General features: G+C 32.0%; 1 protein-coding gene across 1 annotated transcript in view; it reads left to right on the top strand.

Moving 5' to 3' along the window:
* The first annotated feature begins 2,384 nt into the window (after positions 1–2,384).
* LOC111627308 (homeobox protein SIX6-like) overlaps positions 2,385–26,481 on the top strand; it is a 37,370-nt gene continuing 13,273 nt past the window's right edge. Inside the window, exon 1 of the mRNA XM_023370870.1 lies at positions 2,385–3,436. Coding sequence (XP_023226638.1) covers positions 2,814–3,436 — 623 coding nt within the window. The 5' untranslated portion in view covers positions 2,385–2,813. The remainder of the gene's footprint in view (positions 3,437–26,481) is intronic.

Genomic DNA, 26,481 nt, shown 5'->3' with positions numbered 1-26,481 from the left:
TTGTAAGTCAATTTAAAGCTTAAATTTTAGTATAGATTTGTTATAAATTTTCTAAATAAATTATATTTTTATTTAATAATTAGTTTACGAGAGTGAACACGAATTTTTCCACTTAATTCTCTTGGTACACAGTGATTTATCTACATACGTGAATATGGGAAATAACACAGAAAAATTTCATATGAAAAATTGTTTTTCAGAAAATAGGTACGAGTGCAAACCTTTTAAGGTAACGATGACTTACTACTTTTGAATTCGTAGGAATATACAGTACCAATTAATATGTGCGAAATCATTTAAAATATTCAACCAAATTTCTTTATGTTAAATCTTTATTTACATTTTATTGAAATATCCCTATATATATATTCATATATTACCTTTCATTCTTAAATACTCTTCGAATTCATCCTTAACAAACCTCTAGAGGATTCATTTATTGATTGGAAAGATCTGGAAAAATGACATCTCAGTTATTCTCTTTAACAATCGGTTTTCTATAATTATTAATGTATTTTCATAATTACACACTTATTATAACCATTTTTTCAACTTAGTATTTAAATATGAAGCAGATTATAAAGAAATTTCATGTTAATAAAGATAATAATCCGCATTTAATAAATATTAACAAATTATCTATAAAATCATACAGTAATTAGTATAAAATTTGATATAGTTAATAAGTTTTTCATTGTACTATGGAAATATTAATTTAAATATGTAGAAGAAATCGTATATTATTGCCTTTTAAATTCATCCAATCATTTACAAAATTGAAAAATCATTTTGTTATTTCAATTGAACAAAAAAAAAAAAAAATTCCAGAAGAATCGATAAAAATCACCGAAAATTTTCTGTTGACCAATCACAACACGTGTAATATTTGTTTACAGCTTATTAAAAATGTTATTTCAACAAAATAATTGAAAAAAAAATAACAATTTTTTATTATTTAAAACAATAAAAATTTAATTATCAATCATTTTTTTGGTATTATTACGTAATAATATCAAAAATAGTTTTGGTATTATTACGTAATAATGTAGTTTATAATAGCACGTGCTCGTTTTCAATTTCAACAATCAAAATTCCACGTGATTTAAACGCGCGCGCGCCACCAAGTGAGTTTTCATTAAATAACGCGTGAAATTAATCCATTTCACTTATCACGTGTAACAATAAGCAACACGTGTATACTTTTTATTTATTTATTTCTATTTCACGTTCTTTATCAATGAAGATTTTTACGTTACGTTGAAATTTTACTACTTCATTAATAAAGAAAGTAAATAATTTCTCATTTAAGTAATATTATTTTTTATTAAAAATATTATCAATTTTATATATTATTTGGATGCTGATATATATTTAAAATGGCGACATTCGAAGGGAATTTATTTAAATTTTCTCTCTCTATTTTTTAACAAAAAAAAAAACAATTTCATTATTTTCTCTGCAAATTTAAGAGGTTTTCTATTATTGGTTAGGAGTAATTTTTCTTTTAATGAAAAAATCTTTATTTTTATAATAACTACGAATCTTTTTTAGATACCGTTTAATTTAAGTATTGCTAAATTGAATATTAAACTGGTTTATTAATCTATTGAATGGGTTAAATATGGCAGTTGAGGGTGGAATTTTTGATGAATTCTACGTCGTAAAAAAAAATTAAATAAATTCGTAATAATTTTATTAAAATCAGCCGCGATTCTTTGTATAGAGGTGATGAGAATTGATGGATAAATAATAAATGTTCCTGATATAACCGCAGATAGATGGCGACACGTTTTCGCCTTATTGTATTTATAAGGTGATGGAGGAGGTTTTTCTACGTAGATATTATATTAATTTATACGTTAAATCGTATATAAATGAATGTTATATGCTTAGTAGAGAACGTATTTATGGATATAACGCAGTTTTTAAATGTAATGTTGATCAATCCTGTAAAAAGTTAGGGGTGGGTTAGTATAGTTTTTAACGTGTACACTATATTTATGTAAGTTAAGCAATTGATCTTTGCTGTTACGCCGAAGTTGGCGCGAATGTATTTAAGAAAAGCGATGGTCGAAACTCTTATTAAAATAAGCAGTGACGTGTTGGGAGTCGAATGCTAACTAGAAACGAGCCTAGTTAAACATATCCGGGACAGAAATGTAAATAAGAGGCCGGAGTTACGCTTCGTATGTATCACTTAGGCCTCTAGAGAAAGCCAGCATAGCACTTCCCAAAGGGACTGGACCGCTGGCAGCTGGCCCGACGTCGCAGCCCGTACAGGTGAAGGCGGTGACGTCAGAGTGCACGTGACGCGCTCCACTATTATCTAACTAACCTTCTCGTCATTCTGTGCCGCTAGTGTAGAAAGCGGTGAGTGTAGCGAGCTCGCCATCTATACGCCAATGGTTCGTGTACACTGCACTTCTCCATTATGCATCTCCGGTACACGTGACGTTGATTGGCGTGGTCTCCATGGCAACATACAGTCATCCCGTCCAATCGAAGGAGACGTACACCGCAGCAAATCAGCTCGGGTTACAAGGAGTGGCGGGTGTGACGTGTGGGACTGATGATACACAGTGACACCCTATCCGTATACACTGGTGACTGACTGTGCTCCGCCCAAAGTGTTTAAGCGCTAATGGTGTTGTAGAGTTTATGGCGCGCTCGTAAAAGCAGATCAGGAATCGCCTCACTTACCACAGAGCATGAGAGATCTGGACTAGCTAGTGCAGTATCAGAAGCAGAGCTGGCTACCTACACGTCTTCGCCTGATTGTCTGTGACCAAAGATACCCATTGTGTGTGGGGACCATGGCATTGGGACTCGGTCCCGCTACCGTAAGCATTCCCACTTACAATCCCATGTTCGTCTTGCCCACCCTGAATTTTACCGTTAACCAAGTGGCCGCCGTTTGTGAGACTTTAGAGGAAAGTGGTGACATCGAGAGGTTGGGTAGATTCCTATGGTCTCTACCGGTGGCACATCCGAACTGTGCAGAACTTAACAAGAACGAAAGCGTACTGCGTGCCAGAGCGTTGGTGGCATTCCACACCGGAAATTTTCGAGAACTTTATCACATTTTGGAAAACCACCGATTCACCAAGGCCTCGCATGCCAAGCTACAGGCCATGTGGCTAGAGGCCCACTATCAAGAGGCCGAAAAACTTAGAGGGAGGCCCCTGGGACCGGTCGACAAGTATAGGGTACGGAAGAAATATCCACTACCCAGAACCATTTGGGACGGAGAACAGAAGACTCATTGTTTTAAGGAGAGAACGAGGAGTTTGCTACGCGAATGGTATCTTCAGGACCCTTATCCAAACCCGACTAAAAAAAGAGAACTAGCTCAGGCCACTGGACTTACACCAACTCAAGTCGGTAACTGGTTTAAGAATAGAAGGCAACGGGACAGAGCGGCTGCTGCTAAAAATAGGTAAGGCAATAGAAATTTTTATCGATTTTTTAACACTTCTACACCTCAACATTAACGATACATAACGAGGATTAACTTAACTTCCATCTCCATTTTTGTATACTCCATCGAACGGGCCAAACTGTACAAAGGGCAATTTAACTTCTCAAACACGTTCTACCCATTCTTTTTTTATTTTAAACTTTAAAGGCACAGTTTTTTTTAGAATTTAAAGCTTTGTTTCTACATGAGAAACGATTAAAACACAACTAGGAAATCACTTGTTGAGTAGGGACATAAAACGTGTTTCATTTAAAGTCAGACAATCGATTTTGCTTCTTTCTCCCTCATTCTAACCTCATGCAGTTGGGTGATTCATGGTTTTTAGCTTCAGAATAAAGCCATAACGTTCGAAAGTTTAACAACATCTGTGGTTATTTATCATCTAGGCCTACTTAAGAGATAATAAAGCACGTATTAAACTATCGCAGATGATACAAATGAACCGTGTAAGTTTATAAAGCCGCAAAACACACAGGAGTAGAGAAAACTTCCAAGAATTCTAGAACACTCCTGTTTCTATTATATGCTTAAAGGTATCCTGCAGTTTCTAACAATACTAATTGATTAGAACCTCTTAAACTAATTAAAGATAATGTGTTAAACTAATTTAAACCCGTTAAAGTAAAAACACATTATGGAACAAAGTAGTTATTGTCTAAAATCAGTTAAAACGTTTAAATTCCGCAGGGGAAATATAATCCAAGTTTTGTCCCATTGTTAACGACAAAACGTTCGATTTTTATGAGAATTTTTGGGAAAAATATATAATTTCTAAGGCCTAAATTTATATACTTAGAAGTAACCTTTAGGCCTTATATATAGGCCTTAAAAAGGCTCGAAAACGATGGAATTTTTAACGTTATATAGCGCAAAAGTTAATATAACTTTGGCATATTTTGTTTGATCTTCCCCATTTTTCTTTCTAAGTATTTTCGTCGTTGAAACATTGTAAACATTTCCTAAAGGTACACAATAAATTCATTAAAGTAGCTTTTATTAAATGTTGTAAATCAAACTAATTATTTCGAATTTTCTTGATTGATAATTAAATTAAGAAGAGAGCTTTCACCATTAATTTATTTCTGAAAATCCCATTTAAATTAATATATTCGATTTCAATTCTAGTTTTGCTAGTCAAATAGTTAAATTTTATATAAATCTAAGAAGGAGAAATTAATAAATAAATTCTCTTTAACTCGATTTCTACTTAACGACTGACTTTTCTCATCATCTAAATGGCCTAAAATAGGCACAAAACGTGGCCTGAAATAACTCAAAAACTTGTTTATCTGTATTTTCATCGTTTAAGGATAGAATATAGACTTAATATAACGCTATAAAACCTTATTTGTCACGCAATTTCGGGGGTCAGACGCCATTATCGTCTTACTGTAGCGCTTCTATGAGTAGGCCTTGTAAATTGTAGAATATAATCTTGTCAAACTCTTATCAAAACGAAAATTTTAAAGAAATAGAACTTTTTTACATTAATTTTCCCTACTTGGAATAGGGAAAAATCCCTTTTTTTTTTGGTACTTTAGAAGCCATTGATTGTATAAGATTTTATTGCGACAATAGGCCTGTGTGATGTGGAATCGTTTCGATTTTTCCCTTCTAACAGAGCACGGAAGATACTGCAGGCATAAATTTAATAAAGAAGGCAATCTGTTATGGTTCCCTACACAAGACCTTAAGAGTTATCTTCATTTTATTTATTTATTTATTTATTTTTTAAATCTACAAGCTGACAAACTAGCAAATTTATCAACTTTTATACCATTATAAATGAANTAATAATTTTTAAAAAAAATATCAAAAATCGCTTTAGCTTTACGTAATTATCAAAACTTTATGACGACGTAAATAAGACGACAAAAATGAAATCAAATTCCGTAATGGATTATTATTATTTAAATCACGTAAAACGCATAAAAAATAATCAAAATTCTTTTAACCTATAACATCTCACGTACACTTTTGACTTACGATGTAATGGTTGTAACGTTTAATTAAACTTAATAAAGGCGATGATACAATTAACATTAAAGAAACATTTGGCGAAACGTTATTGACCCCTCTTAAGTTTACTGTAAAGGTTACCAAGTTTTCTTGTTTATAATAAACCATATATATTAATTTTTAAATGTCATTAACGCCTTATTAATAAAGATAACAGAGATAATTTTCTGCGTAAATATGTATATGTATATATATACAAGGCTTTGTTTATCGGATTGGATCCTTTAAAAATTAATAAAAACAACTTGGTTGGAATTGCAGATGGGTTAAAGAGCGTGTATAAAAAAGTAAAGGTTGAGATTTTTTTCGGTAATTTTTTTTAGTTAGAATTCTGGCTGCCTTATTAACAGTCGGATAGCATGCAGACAGTATCGAGGACGATTCGATTGGTTTGCAAAGCTGTGGAGAAATTAATTTCAAAACAGTCACAGTCACACCCGTGACGGACAGAGTTAAGCTTAACCGTAGACAGAGACGGTCGATCGAACTCGCCATCTGAATAATTAAAATGTAGTAATTAGCAAAGCGCTTCCTGTCCCCCCTTCTCCCTCCCTTCAACTTTCTGTTTACGCCATTACGGAACGCGTCGTAAAATCTCTGGTGGCAAAAATATCGTAAAAGTGTAAAGTTTTAAATTGAAAATAAAGTTGAGTCATATTAAAATAATTATGCTTGTTTTATTAGACACGTGTTACTTTTCCTTTCTTCTACTACGGCCGAAGCACGTGTTTCATTCAACATCCACTTAAATCACGTGATTCGTAATTGAAAAATTTTTTTGAAAAAATCCCGAACGTGCTGCAAATGTCGCCACGCGGCACGTGCCTCTTTCAAAATTGCAGCCCATCACGTGATTTGTTGTCGAAACACACATTAAAAAAAGGGGGAAAGGGCGAAGCTGACTTCCTGCAGATTTTATTTATTGACTTTTTTCACGTTATGTATAATTGAAACTTTAAAATACAGTTCGCCATTAAAATTATTAACATTCTAAACATTTTCGCGAAAAAAATATATAATAAATTTATCCATTTTCAAAAAAATAAATAAATTGCTCATTCGTATTGTCGGTTATTCGATATTCGGTTATACATATATATAGGGTCTATGCACTTGTGTTCTTAATTGCTAGCCAGTGAGGAGGGACGAGAATGCAAATACAAATTCGTGCTTAGGCAAAAACTTAAATGCACATTTGCAGATTTTAATGACAATGATAAACATTTCATTTCAAAAAATCGATGTATAAATATTCGTATAAAGGCAAAAAAATGACTAACAAGTAAGCCATAAATTAAAAGCTATGTTAAACACGTGTAAATTTATAATTTGACATTTATATTACACTCAATAAATACATAGATTCGGACCGTTCAGAGCTCGAGAGAGACCCGGGCCCCCGAAAACAAAACAATTTTTTTTTAATGCATGATTCGTTTTTAAAATAATAAACTTTGATTAAAAGAAAAATAAAGATTCTTTTTCTTTTCTTAATACACGAGAAAAACAGTGAAATGACTAATTTGTGAAAAATAATTTTGAGGACTCCGTAAATGTGTAGACTCGATCTGTTAACCCCTTTTGTGATAGGGGCTCGAGTGCATTGTATGTAAACACACACATATATACAGCAAATTTACGATTTAACAGACTAATTGAGAGAAAGGAGCGTCGTTACTGCCGAAAGTCCGTTAAATCGAATGTTTTAGAAGCCTATGTTAATTAATAACTAATTTAAAATATGCAACACGTGTTAATAAAATGATATTATGATGTGTAAATATGAATAAAATAATATTATAATGTACATAAATTGAGTAATTTATACTCGTTGGCCCATCGTTCAAACCTTTTAGCAACGCGAAGAAGAAAAGGTTTTAAATTTTTTGTTAAATCGAGTCTTTACTGTAATTTCTAACTTTCTAAATATCTATTTGTGATTAGTTACGAAATTAGCTAAGAATTAAATTAGTATGTATTAAATGCATGTTGGCACTAGAGAAAAATATATGTTAGAAGCAATTAGCTGCAGCAAAAGATCTAAAAAATAACGTTTCATTTCGATTCTTGTTCTCTCTTTGCATTATATCTATTTTACTATTATTATTATAGTCATTATATTTTACTACTAGCTTATCTAATCTGTTTTTCACACTGTTTTATTAATATGTACGCTTCGGATCAACTAGTCGTCAATAATTGATAGAAAATTATATACAATTTGCATAATGACATATATATATAATAAAAAATATATATATATTATTGCATTTATATGTATATATATGTTAAATATGTACGGTATGTATCGATCATTTCGATCAAAGCAAATCGTCTCATCACGTGAGCGGGTCGAAGAGACAAGTGATCCAAGTGGATCATATTTCTTTCATCTAGAATGATATGTGCAAAGCCGTATGACACAACTAAATCTCATGTTTTCACGTTGAAAGACTGGGAATTAAAAAAATGGAGAGCGAAGGAGCCATTAAACTAATTACACGATGGCTTCTTGTAGCACTAGCCGAGATCGTGTAATGAAAGTGCGCGCAGCAGAAAACTGTGTGAAAAATGAACCACTTAAAACTTTCTCTACTGCCAACAATAAAGTTTTCTTACTTTATTGTTCACAAATATTTGTTTTTCTTTCGTAAATTGTTGTTCACACACACACAAAATTGGTTTATGGTAATATTAAAGGGCTCTTAATCGATTTTACGTTTTAGATTTTTTTTCTTTACTCCTTCTCCACACCTCCCCCTCTTTTTTTCTTTTTTACTTTGTCATCTGTAAGAAGTTTATCTCGAGTTCTTATCTATCTTTCTACTTTTAAAACGCGGAATTATAGAATAATCAGATTACGGTAGTTAATTAAGTGTAATGTATTATAGTTACTCTATTCAGATTTACTTAATGTTGTTATGTATTAAACTTATCAAACAATTTTTTAGATAAAATTCTGATAACTTTTTTTGAAGATAAGTTAACACCATTATAAATGAATAAAAAAAAATTAATACCAAATTAAGCATAAAAATACCTTTAAAAAATCGGCCATCTTTTGAAGCAACCATTGCGCGCGATCACCAATCAAATTCCACACAAGCGCTGACGTATTACGGATGTTCGAAATGTGATTGGTCATCGCGCGAAATTGTCTAACGGAAAGACGGTGAGGACATTTCGATTATATTTTATCCTTTTACTAAAGAAAGAAATAAATAATTTAAATATTTCGTCTATAATCGAATTTATTTAAGAAGAGCCGATATGTATGAGGATTTACATAATTATTTCCGCTGCCCATTAGTGTAGGTTACATATATATGGGGTTTATATCTAACTTTTGTCTATATCCAAGGATCGAAAAACGATCGCTATCGTCGTTCCGCACGCACGCGTCACGCAAGCATCACGCTGTACTTTACCCTCTCTCACCTGAGGTCAGAAGTCACTCGTGTTCAGGGGGTTATGAAAGTGGCTAACTTTCCCATGTAATGTCCTTTTATTCTTTCGGTGATAACGTTGCGTGCATAGGACCATACTCGGCACAGTCCACTGATCATCACCCCTCTTTGCTGAAACTTTTCGAGTTTTACAATAACATTTCCCTCTTACACTTCCAAAATTTACTCAATTTTCTAAAAATCTAATTAAATTATGACATTAAGAAGGTGTATTTTATTATCTAAACACGTAAAAGAAACTCATTTAATAAAATTTAAACTTAATTAATATCAAATTTAGAAAGTTTACACGAGTTTTAACCTTAAATTTAGTGTTTTTTTTAAGAGGGATTAATACTTTTTAAAGGTCTGAAACGTTCTTCAGTTGTTAAAAAATAAATTACAAGTAATTTAAGTCTTTAAAAAAGACAAAATTTTCTGAATTTTTCTCATAAAACTCCTCATTTATGTATAAATAAATATATATAATAATTGTATACAACTTACTGAAAATGGTATTAAGTAGAATCAAAGTATTCGACCAATAAAAGGCGTTAAAGTATCAATTTATAGAAAATTTATTAGGAAAATAGTTTAAAAGAATTATAATAAGATTTTTCTATTAATTTTTTTATAATAAAATACAAAAAAAGAAGTATTTATACAGCGAAATTTCGATAGTTTATCAATATACCAGCAAAGGAAAACTCTATACATTTACAGCCTTTTCTTTTTCTTTATTTTAAAGGAAAAATATCACAAAAAAAAAACTATTTTAAAATTAATTTAAAGACATTTTCAATAACTTTTTTTTTTAGAATAAACGATTAATAAGGCGTGTGTTTATAGTGAGATTCTTAAGTTACTCATCGAAGGCCTATGGAGACGAACTCAAAAACTTCACCTGATTTATTAGAAAATTGTGTATAATCTATTAGAAAAATAATTCTTTAATAATTTCCTACAAGATTTTTAGTATAAATAACAAATAATGTATTATTATTATTATTATTTGAGGTGTTTAGACTTTAGGTTACTTTAAAGGCCTACCAAATAGGACCATTTCTAAAAAGTTTTAGAGGAATTAATCGAAAAAATTTCTAAAAATTTACATCAATTTTAAAAAGAAAAATTGTATAATTACTTAGAAATGACTTTTTAATACCTTTCACACACTTTTTTTTACAATAAAACACCCCAAAACATAATTGTTAGAGAGAATCTTGGATGGTTTATCATACAAAAAAAATTCTAGATTTATAGTTTTGTATTAAAAAAATAAATAAATAAAATTATTTAGAAGGACAATTAAAGGGATTTTAATGTATTTTACTACAGTTTTATCAGAATAAATATGATTTTTAGAGCGATTCTTAAACAGTTTTAAACAAAGGTTCTATCAATGCCACAGCTACAGAAGAAACCTCGCCTATATATATATTTATTTTTAAATAAAAGAAGAAAAAAAGCTTCATTTTTTATATTTTTAAATGTGTTCTCTTACATAATATAATGCTCGACCGTGATTTATTTTTATGCTGTTTTGTTATTCAACTGGGGGATGAATTTTACTTAAATTAGCTAAATTTATCTTTTGAAATCTCTTCGAAAATTTTATTTTTACTGTTGAAAAAGTAAAAAATAAAATAATATATCTCATGATGCTTTTCATCTCTGTTTAGATTTGATCTTAAATTTAGCTTATTTGCTTTTTTTAAAAGTTAAAAATAATATTAAAAAAAATGTTATTTCTCCAAAGATCCAACTCATCACTCATACTTAATTCAAAGTTAAAGAATTTTACTTAAAATTTATTATTTTTATTATTATTTTTCTTCTTTTTCTTTCTTATTTTTAGAAGGAAAAAAATGTAAAATTTTTACTCAAAATTTAAATTATTTTTTAATCATTTTTATATATTTAAATGGTGTAAAATGAGTTCGAACTGTATCGAAATTTGTACGTGTTTAATCGATTAGAGTGTCATTTATAACACTTTTAACGACGAAATCTTAAATTTATCACCGTTTAAACGTTAAAATTTTAAACAAATTATAAATTTAAAAGTATTTATCCTGTTATAAACAATATAAAGTAATGTTAATTGAATTTTTAAGCTTAAGAGGGATGATATTTAACGATGGGAATGGAGCAAAAATTGGAATTAAAAAAACACAAATTTAAGCCAAAATAAAGGGAAGAAATTAATTTGGGATTTTTAGAAACGGTCTAAAAAGACTAAAAACTTTAAGCATTGGAGTAGGAAGAGGAAAGAGCAAAGAGCAGAGAGAGCAAAAAGGAGAAGGAGCAGAGAGAGAAAACGATTAACTTTTGGCAAGAATGAAACTTCGATCAGTTTTGTGATTGATGTTGGATTGTAGTTTTTTCTTTTTTCTTGATTTGGCTGTCATTCTGAGGTAAATAAACGACTTTTTGGACAGACTAGATCTGTGTCCAAAGAAAACAATCTGAATCTTACCATTACTGTTCTATGAATACAAAAGTGATAAATCAAACTTCTCCCTTGTATATGATGAAAATATAAAAAATTGTTCTCTTCCTCTTTAAGTAGGGAGAAGATATTGAAAGTTAAGAAACAGAAAAAAGTATAAGGATGACCATAAATATGATTTTTTCCTCCCTCCTTCTATTTTTCTTCTACTTTCTATACCATATTTCTGTAACTAATCTGATTACAATAATTTCTTCTAGCATTTTTTTTTTTTTACTTCAAAATTTATAGATTTTGTAGTTTTAATTAACCCCTTTCTAGTGTAAAATGCGTAGTATTTTTTGTATATCCAGTGTTGCCGGAGGGAGGGAGGAAGAGTGAGTGAGTGAGAGGGAAGGAGTTTGTGATTTTCTGCTCTCAATAAACGGAAACTTAGTAGCGTAAAAGTTTAAAAATAGTCGTATAATGTTGTTAAATCGTCAAAAAAAAAGGACACTTCCCGCTTCCAAACTAGAAAAACAACACTTCAAAATTGTGTTCTTTCACCGGATTCAAGTTGCCGAGTTAGAAAACATTCTACGTGATTTCTATGGAAAGTATCGGTCATTTTATGATTAATATACCGAAAATTAATCTAAATTTAACACTCTGGATATAAGTTTAGATTGTTTACTAGTTCTAGAAGTAAAAATATTAATATTTATGGTTTAATAGTACGAGGATTTTAGTTTAGAACACATAAATATGTAGTTTATATACTCTACAACCTCATCTAAACTGGAGAACACCGACAAATCTGGTATATTAAACCAGATGAGTAGAGTTTAACACTTAACTTCACCGTGTGTGAATTCAAATCGAACACTATATTAGTAAATCACACAACAATTTAACAATAAACCTTTATAACTAAAGTGTCTGGCTACTAAAAATAAAGAATTTACTACCACAAAAGCTAGAATGTGTACTAAAATCTACTATTCCGTTACTTAATATATCATATTTTTTTATATATATGTTCATCTATTATCTACACACATTCGAAACAATAGCAATTAGTGTTTAGTTAAAATTTTCGTTGACCTTAATAAGCTAACGTATTAATAATTAAAGGAATATAGGCAAAGGGGGGTAGGAAACGTGAATAGGATCCACGTGCCTATATTTGGTATCCATTAACTTAAATGGTTCAAATAAAATAAATCTGGAAGATGTAGTGTCCATCGATCGCATCAATTGAAGCCATTATAACAGATGGGGTGACAGTCATTCCGGTCCAGCAGGTTAGGCCGTCGTACCGTTGCTATTTAAAGTGAGTTCATGGCCGGATGTGCGCATCGTGACAATCACCGTGACACTAACAGCTTCGTCAGTTTATTTTCGGTAGGTTCACGTGCGTGTGGACCACAAAAATCACGTTGCACCTACTAAAACACGTGGACATCTGTAGTTAGAACAATGCGTTAATTATAGAGCTAAACACGGTTGTAGGGTGGGTGAGAAATCAAAACTATTATTAAGACTATTATACAAAAGGGCCTCTTTGTCAGATGATATAGAATAGAAGGCCTCGTGCTTCCAGGATACGAGGGCCTTTCGCAAGATTAAAAAGATGGAACTTTGTTAGGGAGAAAGCTGCTTATAGAAAGGATTTTTTAAAGGAGTTCGAGTCCTATTTGTTCATTACAAAAGGGTAGTTGTGTGTACTTTCTGCGAAAGACATAGATCCTTAATTAAACTTAAGCATTCATACGGGGGGTTTCTTCGTGAGAAGATACAAAATGGTGTCTCGTATGGCATAAGGGGTGCTTCCAGGAAGAATTTCAAAAGGGGAATAAGTCCTATCTGTGCAACGATTAGTGTAAAAAAGAAATAAACTCTATAGAAAGAAATGAAGTGATCCAAATAACCGTTTTAAAAGATGGTTTCACAAAGGGAGTTAGAAGCGTAGATGAGGCGATAGAAACGCAAGATTAGGAATTAACGACGAATTTATTTATTTTATTTGTATAGATTGAATGGATTTTCCATTTGTTTCGTGTGCAGTTGACAAATTATTTGGTGCATAGAATAAGGAGATTCAAGTATCACGCAACATTTTGCAGTTTGCACGCGATATTCGCTCATCTCTGACGTTGGCTTCTTCACTCCACTTTAAATTAAAATTCTTTTTTATTTATTTACTTTTTTTACATCCCTCCTATTGTTGTAATTATGAATACTGTAAATATTTTATGTTAAATAATAAAGCCAATTTTTATTTAATAATTAAATTGTTTATAACGTTTGATTGTGTGTTCCGACCTTGGAATGAATAAAATTCGATTTTGAACTTTTATAAATTGCATTGATCAGGGGATAAATCGTTATTTTTCTTCTATTCTTCTCCCTTTTAATATACACAAAGGCCTGAATTTATTTGAAAATTTACAGCTTCAGAACTTTGAGACGAACTTCATTCTGGTACCATCTAACAATTTTAAGGCCTCATAATTTATTTAAAATTTAAAATAAGAGGCTTAATTAATACGTAAATAAAAAGAAAATAGAGTTTATTTTAGAATTTTATACGATTTAGCTATAAAAATCTACATTTATTGCGCTAAAACTTAGCATATCGCGTGAAGTACCCCCTTTGCAGCCTTCATATAAGAGGCCAAATTTTCAGGTTTTCAGTTAATTTCTTTGTTTAAAAATATCTTAATATTTTATTCTCTGATAGGTTGTGTGATATATCTGTGTAAGGATACCTCATTTTGTAGAATTCGTGTTTTAGAAAGTGTTGTAGCCTTGTTATTTATACGCGTTATAATAGAAGATAGGGATATCTTACGCTAGCAAAAAGTATTGATATCCTTAATTGGGATATCATAAGACTTATAGGAATAGAAAATAGGGAATGTGGCTTACAGTAACTTATATGTACACCGGAAGATAGAATTACATCAAGCAATTTAGAAAAAAAAATACGCGTACCAGATTCTATAATAATTACTCAATTTTCACAATTTAAACGATATTTTTCCTTATTTAAATTATGATAATTGGCTAATTAAACAGGCGAATAATTAAATAAAATAGATTTTTACACGCATAATTATCAGAATTTTGGACGGACGAAAAAGAGGAGATTTTTGTAACAGATAATTAGACATTGTGCAAAGTAATTGGTTACTTCCAGCAGAGCCCAATTATAGTTATGTATAGTGATTAGATGTATAGAAGTAGGGCGAATCTATGAAGAATTCGACACCGTAAATACCTAGATTATACTTCAACCACCCCCGTCCAGAAAGCGTATATTGTTTGTTAACTGGAAAAAATGGTTGGGGGTTGGAACGAATAAATTGTCCATTATTAATTTTGCGATTTTTGGCGAGGGCACATGTGACTCGACCTATTGAAGTCGAGAGCTAATGTGTTCTGGATAATGCCAACATGGGTTGGAGGACTTGTAATCATGGTAGCGACCCAGCAGATGTCTGTCAAGTAGGACAAACAATGGGTAGGAGTGAAAGAAGACTGATACATGCAGGAGGGTGAAAGGAGAGGGGATAGGGAATGACTTGTGAAATGTCAATAGCTGTCCTTCCCTAACGTTTTCGGGGGTAAGACCCATCTTTTTTGAAGCTTCCTCCTGACAACTTTCTAGTAGAATGACAGTCAAGTACCGGAGGTGTACTTTAGAGAATCGCTTCTGTTGACAGAACAGGAGCAAGTTGCAGGAATTCAGACAGGTGAAGGCGAGTGGGATAGTTCAATTAGGTATTTTTTTTAAAGAATTTTCCAACATTCGAGTAGGCCGAAGTCGAGTTGCCCACAAGAATGCCGCACCTTTATCATTTACATATTAATGTCTGTAAACGGGGAGGAGAACCACTCCTTGTAAGCAGGAAACGAGGATAATGCCTAACTTAGCGGGCTATTTTCGATATTTATCAACCCCATGCCGAGTGTTAGACATAATCTTCGAATAACCTTAAGGTTATACTCGGTACATTTCCAATTAGGGTCAACTTCATCAACACGGAAGGTTGATTAGAGACCCTACTTAACTTCAAACCAATCTGTGAGCTCTTAGAAGTGAGCAGAGACTATTGTTGTGTGGTTGAACAGAGAAGCACAAACAATAGCTCGACGGGAGCTTGCAGCTTATCTCCATTTGGTTGTGGTGTCTAGAGCACTCCACCTCTGCTGTCTTGCGGTCACACATCTGTCAAATCAGCTAGATGCTCCCGCTCCATACGTTGACATGAATAAACATGCTGGGGGTAAAGTATCGAAGGCCGGAGGGTGGCAATGTCTGCCATGTGAATAGCTATTTATATCGGATACTCTACACCCTAATCCTCGTGTAAGATTAACGTCATATCCGCCGTGCTGTTCCGGATGAGGTAATTCGATTCCACATTTATTACGCGTTTTTGTAAGATAATAGAAGCTGCTAATTGTTTGAATATTCTCTTCGTTAACCCCTCTTTCTTGTTGCAAATTCAATCGATGGAAGCAAAATTTAGCCTTTTTACAACGTATAAGCCCCTCTATCAATCCGTTAATCAAACATTTAAGATCAAGTGTGACTCAGTGCAACAAACGAGAACACGATAATTAATTACAGTTTTTCCTTCACACATATGTGACTAGGCTGAAACTATTTTAAACACGCGACAAACTAGGCTCGTAATTTTGATAAATACTTAAGATATCGCTTTTTATACCTATCATTTGCTAAATTGTCTCGATTATTCCTTACTTTCTAACAATATCCCTCGTATAAAAGATAGGAATGGCAAAGTATAACTGACTTTAATCCTCCTAGCAATGCATTCACACCCTTATCACAACAGCTTAATGGAAACCATCTACTAAATCTGGTGGGACCTTGAAAGAGGATTTGTTACAATAAAGGTACAGAGTTCGATCAGACAAGTTTTAGTCATGACCAGGTCGAAGTTTTGTCATCAACAATGTAAAAGTGTTCTAGTGTGATTTGTGTATTAATCATGTTTTTTGAACTCGTTCCACTCGATTTTTCAAGGAAAGAAACGTCTCTGCACTGACAAATATGTCGATGATGACTCATCAGATGTTATTCTTATTTAAAAAGTAAACAATAATAAATAAATAAAAGGTTAAAGTTTTAGATAGGGAAGTCCTAAATCGAAGGACTTATTCTATATCCATCAAGTATTATTCGTTTGTAATTGAAGAATAGACGAAGATAAAGCTGGGAGTTAGACCTTTTATTCAGTTTCTGGTATAATTGGGTGCGTGATAGAGACGTTTGCCCCTTAACAATTGAATTTTCACGCATTTTATGTGCTGTTAAAGGTAGAAAATGCATGTAAATCCGTGACTACACTGCAATAATACGTTTTGCTTATCTGCACCCCATTTTTACCATGCCTAACGTGATCGTTAGTTGGGATGATGGATGATAAAAATGTTCTAAAAAGCTCAAATTCTAGAATTTTAAACTGAAATAAAAATTGGAATGATTCTTAAACCTATCATCATCATCATCTTCCCCTCAAATCAGCGCGAAACCTAAACAAGGGGGTGTTTTTTAAGTATAAATCAGGAAGTTAACGTCTTATTTAGACCATTCATTATAGTCTACACTGAGAGAGGATGATTATTCATGCATTCTTAACCATCTATAGATTGAACTGTCTGTCCCGTCTGTCTGAAAGGAACTATTCCAACTTCGTCACATGATCAAGATTTATGAAGGTTACGCTCTTCTCAGTGGACCCGAAAAATGCCTATACAATGTTGAGAAAGGCTATAATTTGCATTTTTTAAGGCTAGCAGCACGAATCTAACTACACAAAAGGCTCGAAATGAATATTTTGAAACCGTTAACGGCGCGCGGCACCCCGATATGACCTCTCCAGGTAAGGGTGACGATGCGAGAAAGTGAAGGCCCTTCTTTAAGAAAAAATGGCTACTGCGGACTTTTTAAAGTCATTTTTAGTGGTAAGGCTCAACCATGCACCTCAGGCTATTAATGATAATTATAATAATTAGTCGTAGATAAGCATTCGTTAGTTATTATCCTGTGAGGTGTGGAGGAAGGAACGGAGGGGGACGAAACGAGTTATCTATATTTGTTTAATTTGTACGAGTGCTGGAGAGCGTGAAGTCAGAAAAATGACTTATTTTTTTTTTAAGAAAAAACGTATAAACAGTTGATTGATGACAAAATAATATACAACTACACTAAATTACCCTATCAGAAATGATCTTACAAAAAAGAAGAGGGCATATTTCAACCTCTCCTAACAAGAATTTGGTGTTGCAAGTATACTTTTAGCAAGTGTTATAACGTACGACAAACGGTAAGATAGCATAAGCGCTTTTCTCAGAAAGATTGGTAAGGAAAACAAGGGAGGAGGAACGGGAGAGAACAAGAGTTTCTTTTTAAAAAATAAAAAGGACACAAGTAGCCAAGCAGTAACTACTCAATAAAGGCAACTAACGAGCAAATCAGTGTTGCCTTCTATAACCTAAATTCACGAAAATAAATCGATGAAAATATAAAAATAACAATAAATAAAAATATAAGTTAGTTAACAATAGAATACACGCCATTAAATCTCGAGAGAATGGTATTAATTAAATTTCCACTTCTGAAAGGGGGAAGCAAATCAATAATAGTAATAAAAAAAAATAAAAGGTAGTAAATAATGTGGGTGGCAAAACAAAGTGTATACAGTGTTCTGCATTGTATGTGTGTGTGTGTTTAAATAAGTCACGGTGCCAATTTTATAGGCGTTGTAACAGGACATAAAACTGTAAACACTTCAACCCCGGTGTGTTTAATTTACGATGTGCACGGTGTCGTCAGAACCTGTAATTTGTAGAGTGAAAGGGGGGAGAGAACAGAGAGAGAGAGAGAAGAAGCGAACATGTTTCCGAAATGGCTGCTCTTCGTTTTTAATTACGTCGTTTATAATTAATTCACGAATGTGTTCGCCTGCCTACTTAATATATTAGGTCGGATATGCGTGACTGTGCACTCTCTATGGGATGTCCCTGTTAATTTGTCACACTTACTGCTGTTGCTAAATGCTGTTGAAGCGCTTAACGTTTTCCATGTTGTTTACCTCGTTTACACACTATTTTGTTACGTCTTCCCACCTTTACTAGCCTCGTGTTTCTTCTTCTCGTCCCCCCTAAAACAATTTCACTTTTTCTGTATATATTAACTTTAAAAATATACCTTAATACTATAGATAATGCTGTAGGAGCATAGAAGTCTTTAATACTCTAACAATGGCCTACATATAATACTATAGTATAATAACTAAATTTACAGCAACAGAACAATATAAATATCTTGTATTTAAAACTATAGTATCATTCTGATGTATTTACAGCCATTATTACTATAACAGCATACACTTATGTAGTATAATAAGAGTATAATACTGTGGTAACGTCGCATAAATTTACATACAGCAATAGAACAATAGTTATTACGACAACAGTATGCACTTGTGTTGGATAATAATATAAATATTCAACACTAAATACTGTAGTAGTGTTGTAACAAGCACTTAACACTATAACAGCGTAGCATAGATGCTAACAGAACAATAATTGTTACTATAAAAGCAATATACTTGTGTAGAATTACACGAATATTTAACAATTTGTATAACTCTAGTAGCATTATATATATAGCTTATAGTTAATACTATAGTAGCATTTGTTTATTGTACAATTAGGATTCTTATCGTTTAAGGTAATGAAGCGTAAAGCCTATTTTGTTTTATGATTTCTAAATGGGAGATTTTCAAATAGTGATTAATGGAAAACAATATTTTTAAAGATCTATAATTGATTTTTTTCCCATGAAATTTTCCCTAATGATACACGTGACTTCGATAATTATCATCAAAATCTTGGAGATGATAATTTTTTAAGCTAGTAAACGACATCCTCCACTAAATACATAAGTGTGTGGGGGGTTAATTTGTAGGAATATAAACAGATTATTAAAATTCTTTCTGTTTAAAGAGGGGAGAAGAGAAATTAGACAATTACTCCTTTTATGTTGTAGAAGTATAGGGAAAAATCCCTACACTTCTACAGCAAACGACTCGATTCATATAAATCTGTGCGATGTACACAGTTGGGTATTTGTATTATTATTCTAAACCAGTTTATGCTGTTAAGAGTGATAAATATTGTTGTGTTGTTACGTGTAAATCTCTACAGTATTGTCTAGGCTATATATTATGTTGCTAGAGTATACGGTGTTGACGTTTGTATTATTTATCTCTTGAAGAACCCTTCAGGAGCCTGACAATTTAGGGATATTTTACGTCATGTGAGGCTTCACCATCGTTCCAATTTAGTCGTTAACCAGTGTTGAAAGTGTTTTAGAAAATCGTATTCCCCACTACGTTAATGAAGAGGCAAATGTGTAGGTGTAAGCAGTTTATAAATAGCAACCTTAGGGACAGCTTAAGTTGGCTTGCTGACAAATAACAGTCAACAAGTGGCTAGAGATGGCGATATCGTCATTTCCTGTAACGTGATAGCGAATTGTTCGTTCAGCTTCCTCTTTCTGTTTTGTTCTGCTTTCGTCTACCCCTTATTCGTGGCGTGTCACGCACTATGAGGTCTCTCTATCTATCGCCTTTTATACCTATTGTTTATAGAATAGAACCTTGAATGCTTCGTTTACACGTGCTTTACTTTGATAACTCATTATAGAACACCCATTTTAATGGAAATTATCACTTTAATAAATCTTTAATTTTAATTTTATACGTTCTTACATACATAAACGTGATTTTTCCACCGTACAAGGGGGTGTAACTTTAGGGTAGGAGAGCTTATAGTAGCACGCTTCTGCATACAAGAGAGATATTTTAAGTGATTAGAACTTAATAAATTTGATAAAATAAATAGAATTATGACTTATTAATTGGTTATAAATTTTAAAAAAATCCCTATAAAAGTACCGTCAAAGGATTATGTAGACTCGATCGAGTGCACAACTTTTACATCATGCTATTGTTAGAAAAAGTTGAAGTGGCGTAACCAGTTTGTTAAAGATTACATCTGAGTAAGATTAAAGACTTTATTATTATGTTCCTTTAAGGCCTAAAATAATATTTTAAAACCATCTTCTATGTTTTTTACATTGTCATTTAATGAAATTCTTCCATGTTTTGACGTTGGAATTTTCTCCTTTTTTTAAGTTTTCGTGTAAACTGTCCGCACCGTCGGGCCCTTTTTTTAATGCTTTTGAATAGGCAGCTGTAGGGCCTTTTAATGATGATGATTGCGTAATCTCCTTTAACAATTGTGAAATTTGTCGTCTGTGACCTGAATGACCTTCGAGCGAATCTTATTAAGATTATTTTTCTGATCTTTATCGCATCAACATTATAAAAAAAAAAGTACTATTTTGAAATGACTTTTATAGCTTTTTAATATTGCTATTTTATTTTTTAGTAATTTATCTGTTATAAAAGTGAAATTTTGTTTATTTTTAACGGTTTTTTTCTCATTTTTAATACTATTTTAAGCTTAAAAACATTTAAAAAGCGCTCTTATATGTCAGAGTCTACTAAATCCTATACGGGGTTAACGTTTAAAAAAATTTATTATAACTAATTAATTATTCATTTTTATAGAAAATTCAACGTTAAATAAGTTGGCCCATCATTTTTTGGCTCCAAAAAACACAAAAATTCCACCGAATAAAGCCAATTTCTAGGCGAAACGAGCGCAAAACCGAAGAGGAAACCCCCATTGTAAAGTAGCAATTTCGATGTTCTTGATTAGAAAAATAAAAAAAAAACCCAAACCCTCGACTTGTAAAAACATTAAAAAGATAAATTTCTTAGATTTTCCAACAAAATTTCCACTTTTAAATTAAGTTTTCGAGTTAAAAAAGCCAGAAAAACTGAGAGTCAAAGTGGAGGTCATAGCGTGTCGCATACACAAAACAGAAAGGATATCAAAGAGGACCGCTCCTCGAATTTTTTTGAATCTTGTACAAAGTAACATTAGTGGGTTGTTTGTTTTGATATAGACGTATCCAACACAAATTCAGACTTCCATTCATCCGTCTGACTCCATTCACGCGACTTCAAGTGGTACCTTCCGGCTGTACAGAATCGTAGACATATAAGGACCCTTTTCTTAACTGAATGACCCTCCCACGTAAATTTTACCATAAGGGGATGAAATACCATTTTAAATAGTAAAAATGTAAGGCGATCTTTTGGTATTTAATTACTCTACACTAAACGGAATTCTTCGATACTTTAAAAGCGGCGAATTCTCTATAAAGTCGAGTCGAATTTTGACTTTCTAGAGTGGATCGTTGGGGTGGTGACATGAAGGAACCGCTTATAACTCCTTTTTTTTTTTATTGATTTTACGTGTTTCTATGTGGTAAAACGAATCGAAACTGCCGTTTCTACGCTTACAACCCGATTTAAAATCCCCGAAATCCGTAATTGCTTGGGTCTTTAAGTTATCACTCACCTTATTTAGGGGGTGAAGTATACGGATTGTAGTTATTTTTAAGCGTTGCCAGGCCAGAATAGCGTGTAAATTGGCTTAAATTTTAAACTTTATAAACGCTCCTAACTCTGTTAACTTACTGAGAGGTGTTGAGAACATTTTTTGGGGTGTACACCTTCAACTTTAAGTACTTAATAACTAACGAATATACGTTAATTTTAACATAATAGAATGATTAATGTGTTATCTACTAGCTATATAATAACATAATATTAAGATTTATGTAGGCCTATGAGTATGAACACGAGAAATACCTTACTTAATAAGTGTTATACAACCTACTGTATAAAGGCCTGTAAAAATCTACTTACACAACTTATCTGTAAGTTAAACACCGGCCTAAACCCATTCTTTAATATAAATAGAGAAAACCATACAGAATTTATGATATTTAAATATAAATAAGGTGAATTTAATGCAAAAAATTTATAATTTTACCTCAATTTTTAAGAGAAATTGCATCTTTAACGCATCACCTAAACTGAAGTTCGTACTTTTAAAGAGCTTAAACACTATTGAAATGTTGTAATTATTAATAAATTATTGTAAATATTGTAATAAAAAGGCAAAATATGAAATTAAATTAAAGAAAATCGAATTAATTTTAAATAATTTCTTAGAAAATACGATTTGATCTCCTCATCTCTTGATCCAAATCAAGGATGCTGAATGCAAGCGATGCACGATTTTCGTGTTTTTTAAAGGATTTGTAGATAGAAAAATATATTTTCTTTATTATCTACAACCGAACAGGATCTAAAATTTGATTACTTTTGATAAGTAATGTTTATTTTTTCTATAGAAAAATAATAAAAAAAGGAAGAAGGAGTGGAGTAGGAAAAATAAAAATTACATAGAAGACAAATGCAGTTAACCGTTTGAAAAATTTTATTATATTGATATCAAAGTTAGGAAATTGTAGAAGAAAAAAACTAAAGTTTTTCGACGTTTCCCCCCTTTTATCAATATATATAAAACTCGTAAGAGGGGGAGGGATATATAAGTTATTGCTTTCTTGATGTCCGGATTACTGTTGGGACGTGCGTGACCTAGTCTCATATAGCATGGGATGTTGGCTCCACATGTGCAAGGTAACAGTCGACAGTTCGAGTAAAGAAAGATTTATGTAGAGTAGCAAGACCGCAAATGAGTCGAAAGCTTTAAAATAGGGTGGAAAACTGAGCCTCATAAACACGTCACAACATCCCCATTCTTAAATGTAGTTTATCACTTTAGACATCGTTCAATTTTTAACCTCATACACCAGCTTATACTCGCTATTTTCTATCGACGTGTTAAGGTAGGAAAGACGTCAATTTCTAGTGTTTTTTTTTACATGATTTATATAGTTTTAAAGGTGAATTTCTTCGGGATTTTATCTCTTCGTCTCGTGGATATACACGATAAATTAAAGATGTGTATGCAGAAAGACGGGAGGGATGATGAACGTAAGTGAGAAAACATAAGAAATTTATAAAATTTTTACTACAATTGACCGTTTGTTGCCTAATTCCTATCGATTTACGACGTTTTAAACGAGTATCTAACAGAATCCAAGCATTTCCTACCCCATTTTCCTGTGTTAAAATTCGATTCCGTACCGTACAAACTGGAATCCCCTAAGGTAGAGCAATACGGAAAAGCCTAGAACACTTAAAATGACCTTAGGGAAGAGGAACACAACACTATTGCACAAGAAGAGATGGAAATTTTAAGCATTACCAAAAGACAAACAAGTCCCCTTTTTTTTTTTTTGTTTATGTTTAACTACGTTTGGTGGAAGAGAAAACGATGGTAAGAATCGATCATTGCACACATCAGAAGTCGAAAACTGCGGGAGGTCGAAGGAAGGACGTATACAATTCCATGGCTCCATGTCGATATCTATACAGTGAGGCAAACTTCACCATCTGCAAGCTTGTGGGAACCTGAAGAAGTGTGCTCCAGTTGACTGCGCTTCGCATAACAAGCCTTGTCTTCTATTTACCAACAGCGGGTTGTCCAGACATCCGGCCCTTAGCAGATATTCTGCTGCAAATCGCTCACCCTATTTCTCTCGTATCGTGTTACCCTGCGGTACAAGATAGGTAGATCCAATGGTTGAACTCTCCTTTTTTCCTCTATACCTTAACTAGTTTAACACAGCGTAACCGTATTCGCTCTCATTGTCATAGCAAATCTTCTCCTTCTTCTTCTTCGTCTCTTCTTCCTCAAATTTTATCTTTTCTGCATCCATTACATTTGTTTGTTGCAATTTTTGCATCTTCCAATTCTCCGATTACTTTATTATTACTCTTGCTACGTAAACTCGATTTAATTTTATAATTTCACCTCTAATTCCTCATTCTTATGAGGAACTTTGACTCGAATTTATCAAAAAAAGATATTCATATTTTTAAATTTTTGCATAGGATTTGTTTTCACGTTGAGGAGATTGCTGATTTAGATGTAGTACTTAACCCATATTAACTCGAATTATAACGTAATTTTAATTAATTTTGGGGGGTTTTTCTCATCTCAACCGAGTTTTCCTCATCTTACACATTTTCTATATTTAAATTTATTGTTAAAATTTAATTTTTCGTGACGAATTTCGCATGTTTTGCCAATTACGTAACCAGACTTTCGCATATTTTTCGACTTAGTGATCGGGAATTTTTGCAAATTTCCANATGATATAAATAGATATATTTTCATATTTAAATGATATTTATAATTAAAAAAATTAAACTTTAATCTCAATTTAATCTTCTCTAGTCGACTTATACGAATAAATTACATTAATTATCTTTCCTGTCTTTTTATAGCGAGGAGATTAACATAATTAATTCGTTTCCTTCCGGATGATAAATTAGCATAATTTATTCGTATAATGGTTTTAAACGTAGCTAAATATAACACCGTATAAATTCGTAGAGTCCGGTTCTTTCTTAATATTACTGTCAGCCTAACGTTAGGAGATGCGATTGGTACAGTAGTAATTCAAATATTTCCATAATGGAGGAATTATACTGCTATTAAAACTTCAAACGGTAACAGAAAACAAGACAGATGTCTGTTGGCAAAATATCAGGAAACAACAATACTCTCCCGTCTCTGGGGACGTAAAGAACTACACAATGGCCATCTGAGAAAGAAGTCCTAAAGCTAATATGGAGTTTGTTTGTCGCTTAGAGCCGTTGGAGGAGTGAGGAGGTAAGAACGAATGTTAGAAAGAGAAAGAGAACATAAGCCAATCAGTAGAAATGAGGAAAAGAAAAAAGACGTGAATTACGATTGACGCACGCTGCACGTTTGATATAGATATGTTGTGTCGTGAGACTAAACTTATCTTACTTAGTAAGATGCTATTGTTGCTAAATGGTCTGGACCCAGAATGGGAAAGATGCCAATACAATTACAAACATCATCTTCTTGTTACATATGAGTACTTCATACGATATATAACTATACAAATTTATTAATAATAATTACATTTTACCTTAAAAATTCGATTTCTTGTACTTTCTTCGTAAGAAAATACACACATTTTTTTTTACACCGTAAATGTTATTTTGTTAATACGTATAAATCACAAGGTTTCGACTTTGATTCCTTCATAAATCATGCTTTTAATTATAAAAATATTCAAGCTTATATAAAATTAATGTCTTGATAATAACTTACGGATATCTTTCGTTCATCAATCTCAGGAATTTTTCCTTTGCCCCTGTACATCTTGTTTATGAGCATTGCTTCTCTTCAGTGCAATAAACTACCTGTTATTATGTTTCTCTATAATTATATATTCGAATATTCGCTTTGAATGGAATAAACGAGAAGAGTGAACGTTTACAAACCAGAAAATTAAACATCTGAAAATATACATACACGTGTAAGTATTAATTAATTAAAAGAGCGAAACGATTCTTGTTAATTATTAATTTGGGTTTAAACACAATTTAATCTATTAATCTTAGATAATTGCATAATTTTAAAAGCGTGTTTTCCTAATAAAATATTTATTAAATATTACAAGTAGTTGTGTCGGAAGCTGTCAACGCTTCGGTTAATGACGTCACTTCTTACCAGAAATAGTGATCATTGATGTGGCAGTTCGTCCCCAGTCAATAGTATTCAAGTTGAACGACCAGACAATCACGTGACATCCATTTAGGAGGGAATTCTAAGAACATTTAAATATACATAAAATTAATATTATATAATTTAAGAGTAAAAATAAACTTTCTATCGATATTTTCCTCATTTACTTTTTCCCTCCTGTAAGTTTAAATTTTAAAAATTTTCTCGCAACTTATTTTTAAAATTATTTTATGTTTATTTAACTTTTTTAATTATAAATTATTTAAAAAATTAAATAAATGTGTTTAAAACTCTTTTAAAGTATATTAAAATTAAAAACGGGGGAAATAAACATTAACATTTCTCCTGAAAAAAAGTCTAATTTTTTAAAAACTAAATTAAATTTTCTTCTAAAATGTAATTAAATACAATCCATTTCTTAAAATATATATATAAAAAATAGAATTTTT

Source organism: Centruroides sculpturatus, unplaced genomic scaffold, assembly GCF_000671375.1.
Source record: "Centruroides sculpturatus isolate CEXI.00-Female unplaced genomic scaffold, Cexi_2.0 scaffold33, whole genome shotgun sequence".
Lineage (NCBI taxonomy): Eukaryota > Metazoa > Arthropoda > Arachnida > Scorpiones > Buthidae > Centruroides > Centruroides sculpturatus.
Note: the sequence above shows the minus strand (reverse complement) of the source record. Positions and strands in the feature narration are given on the sequence as shown.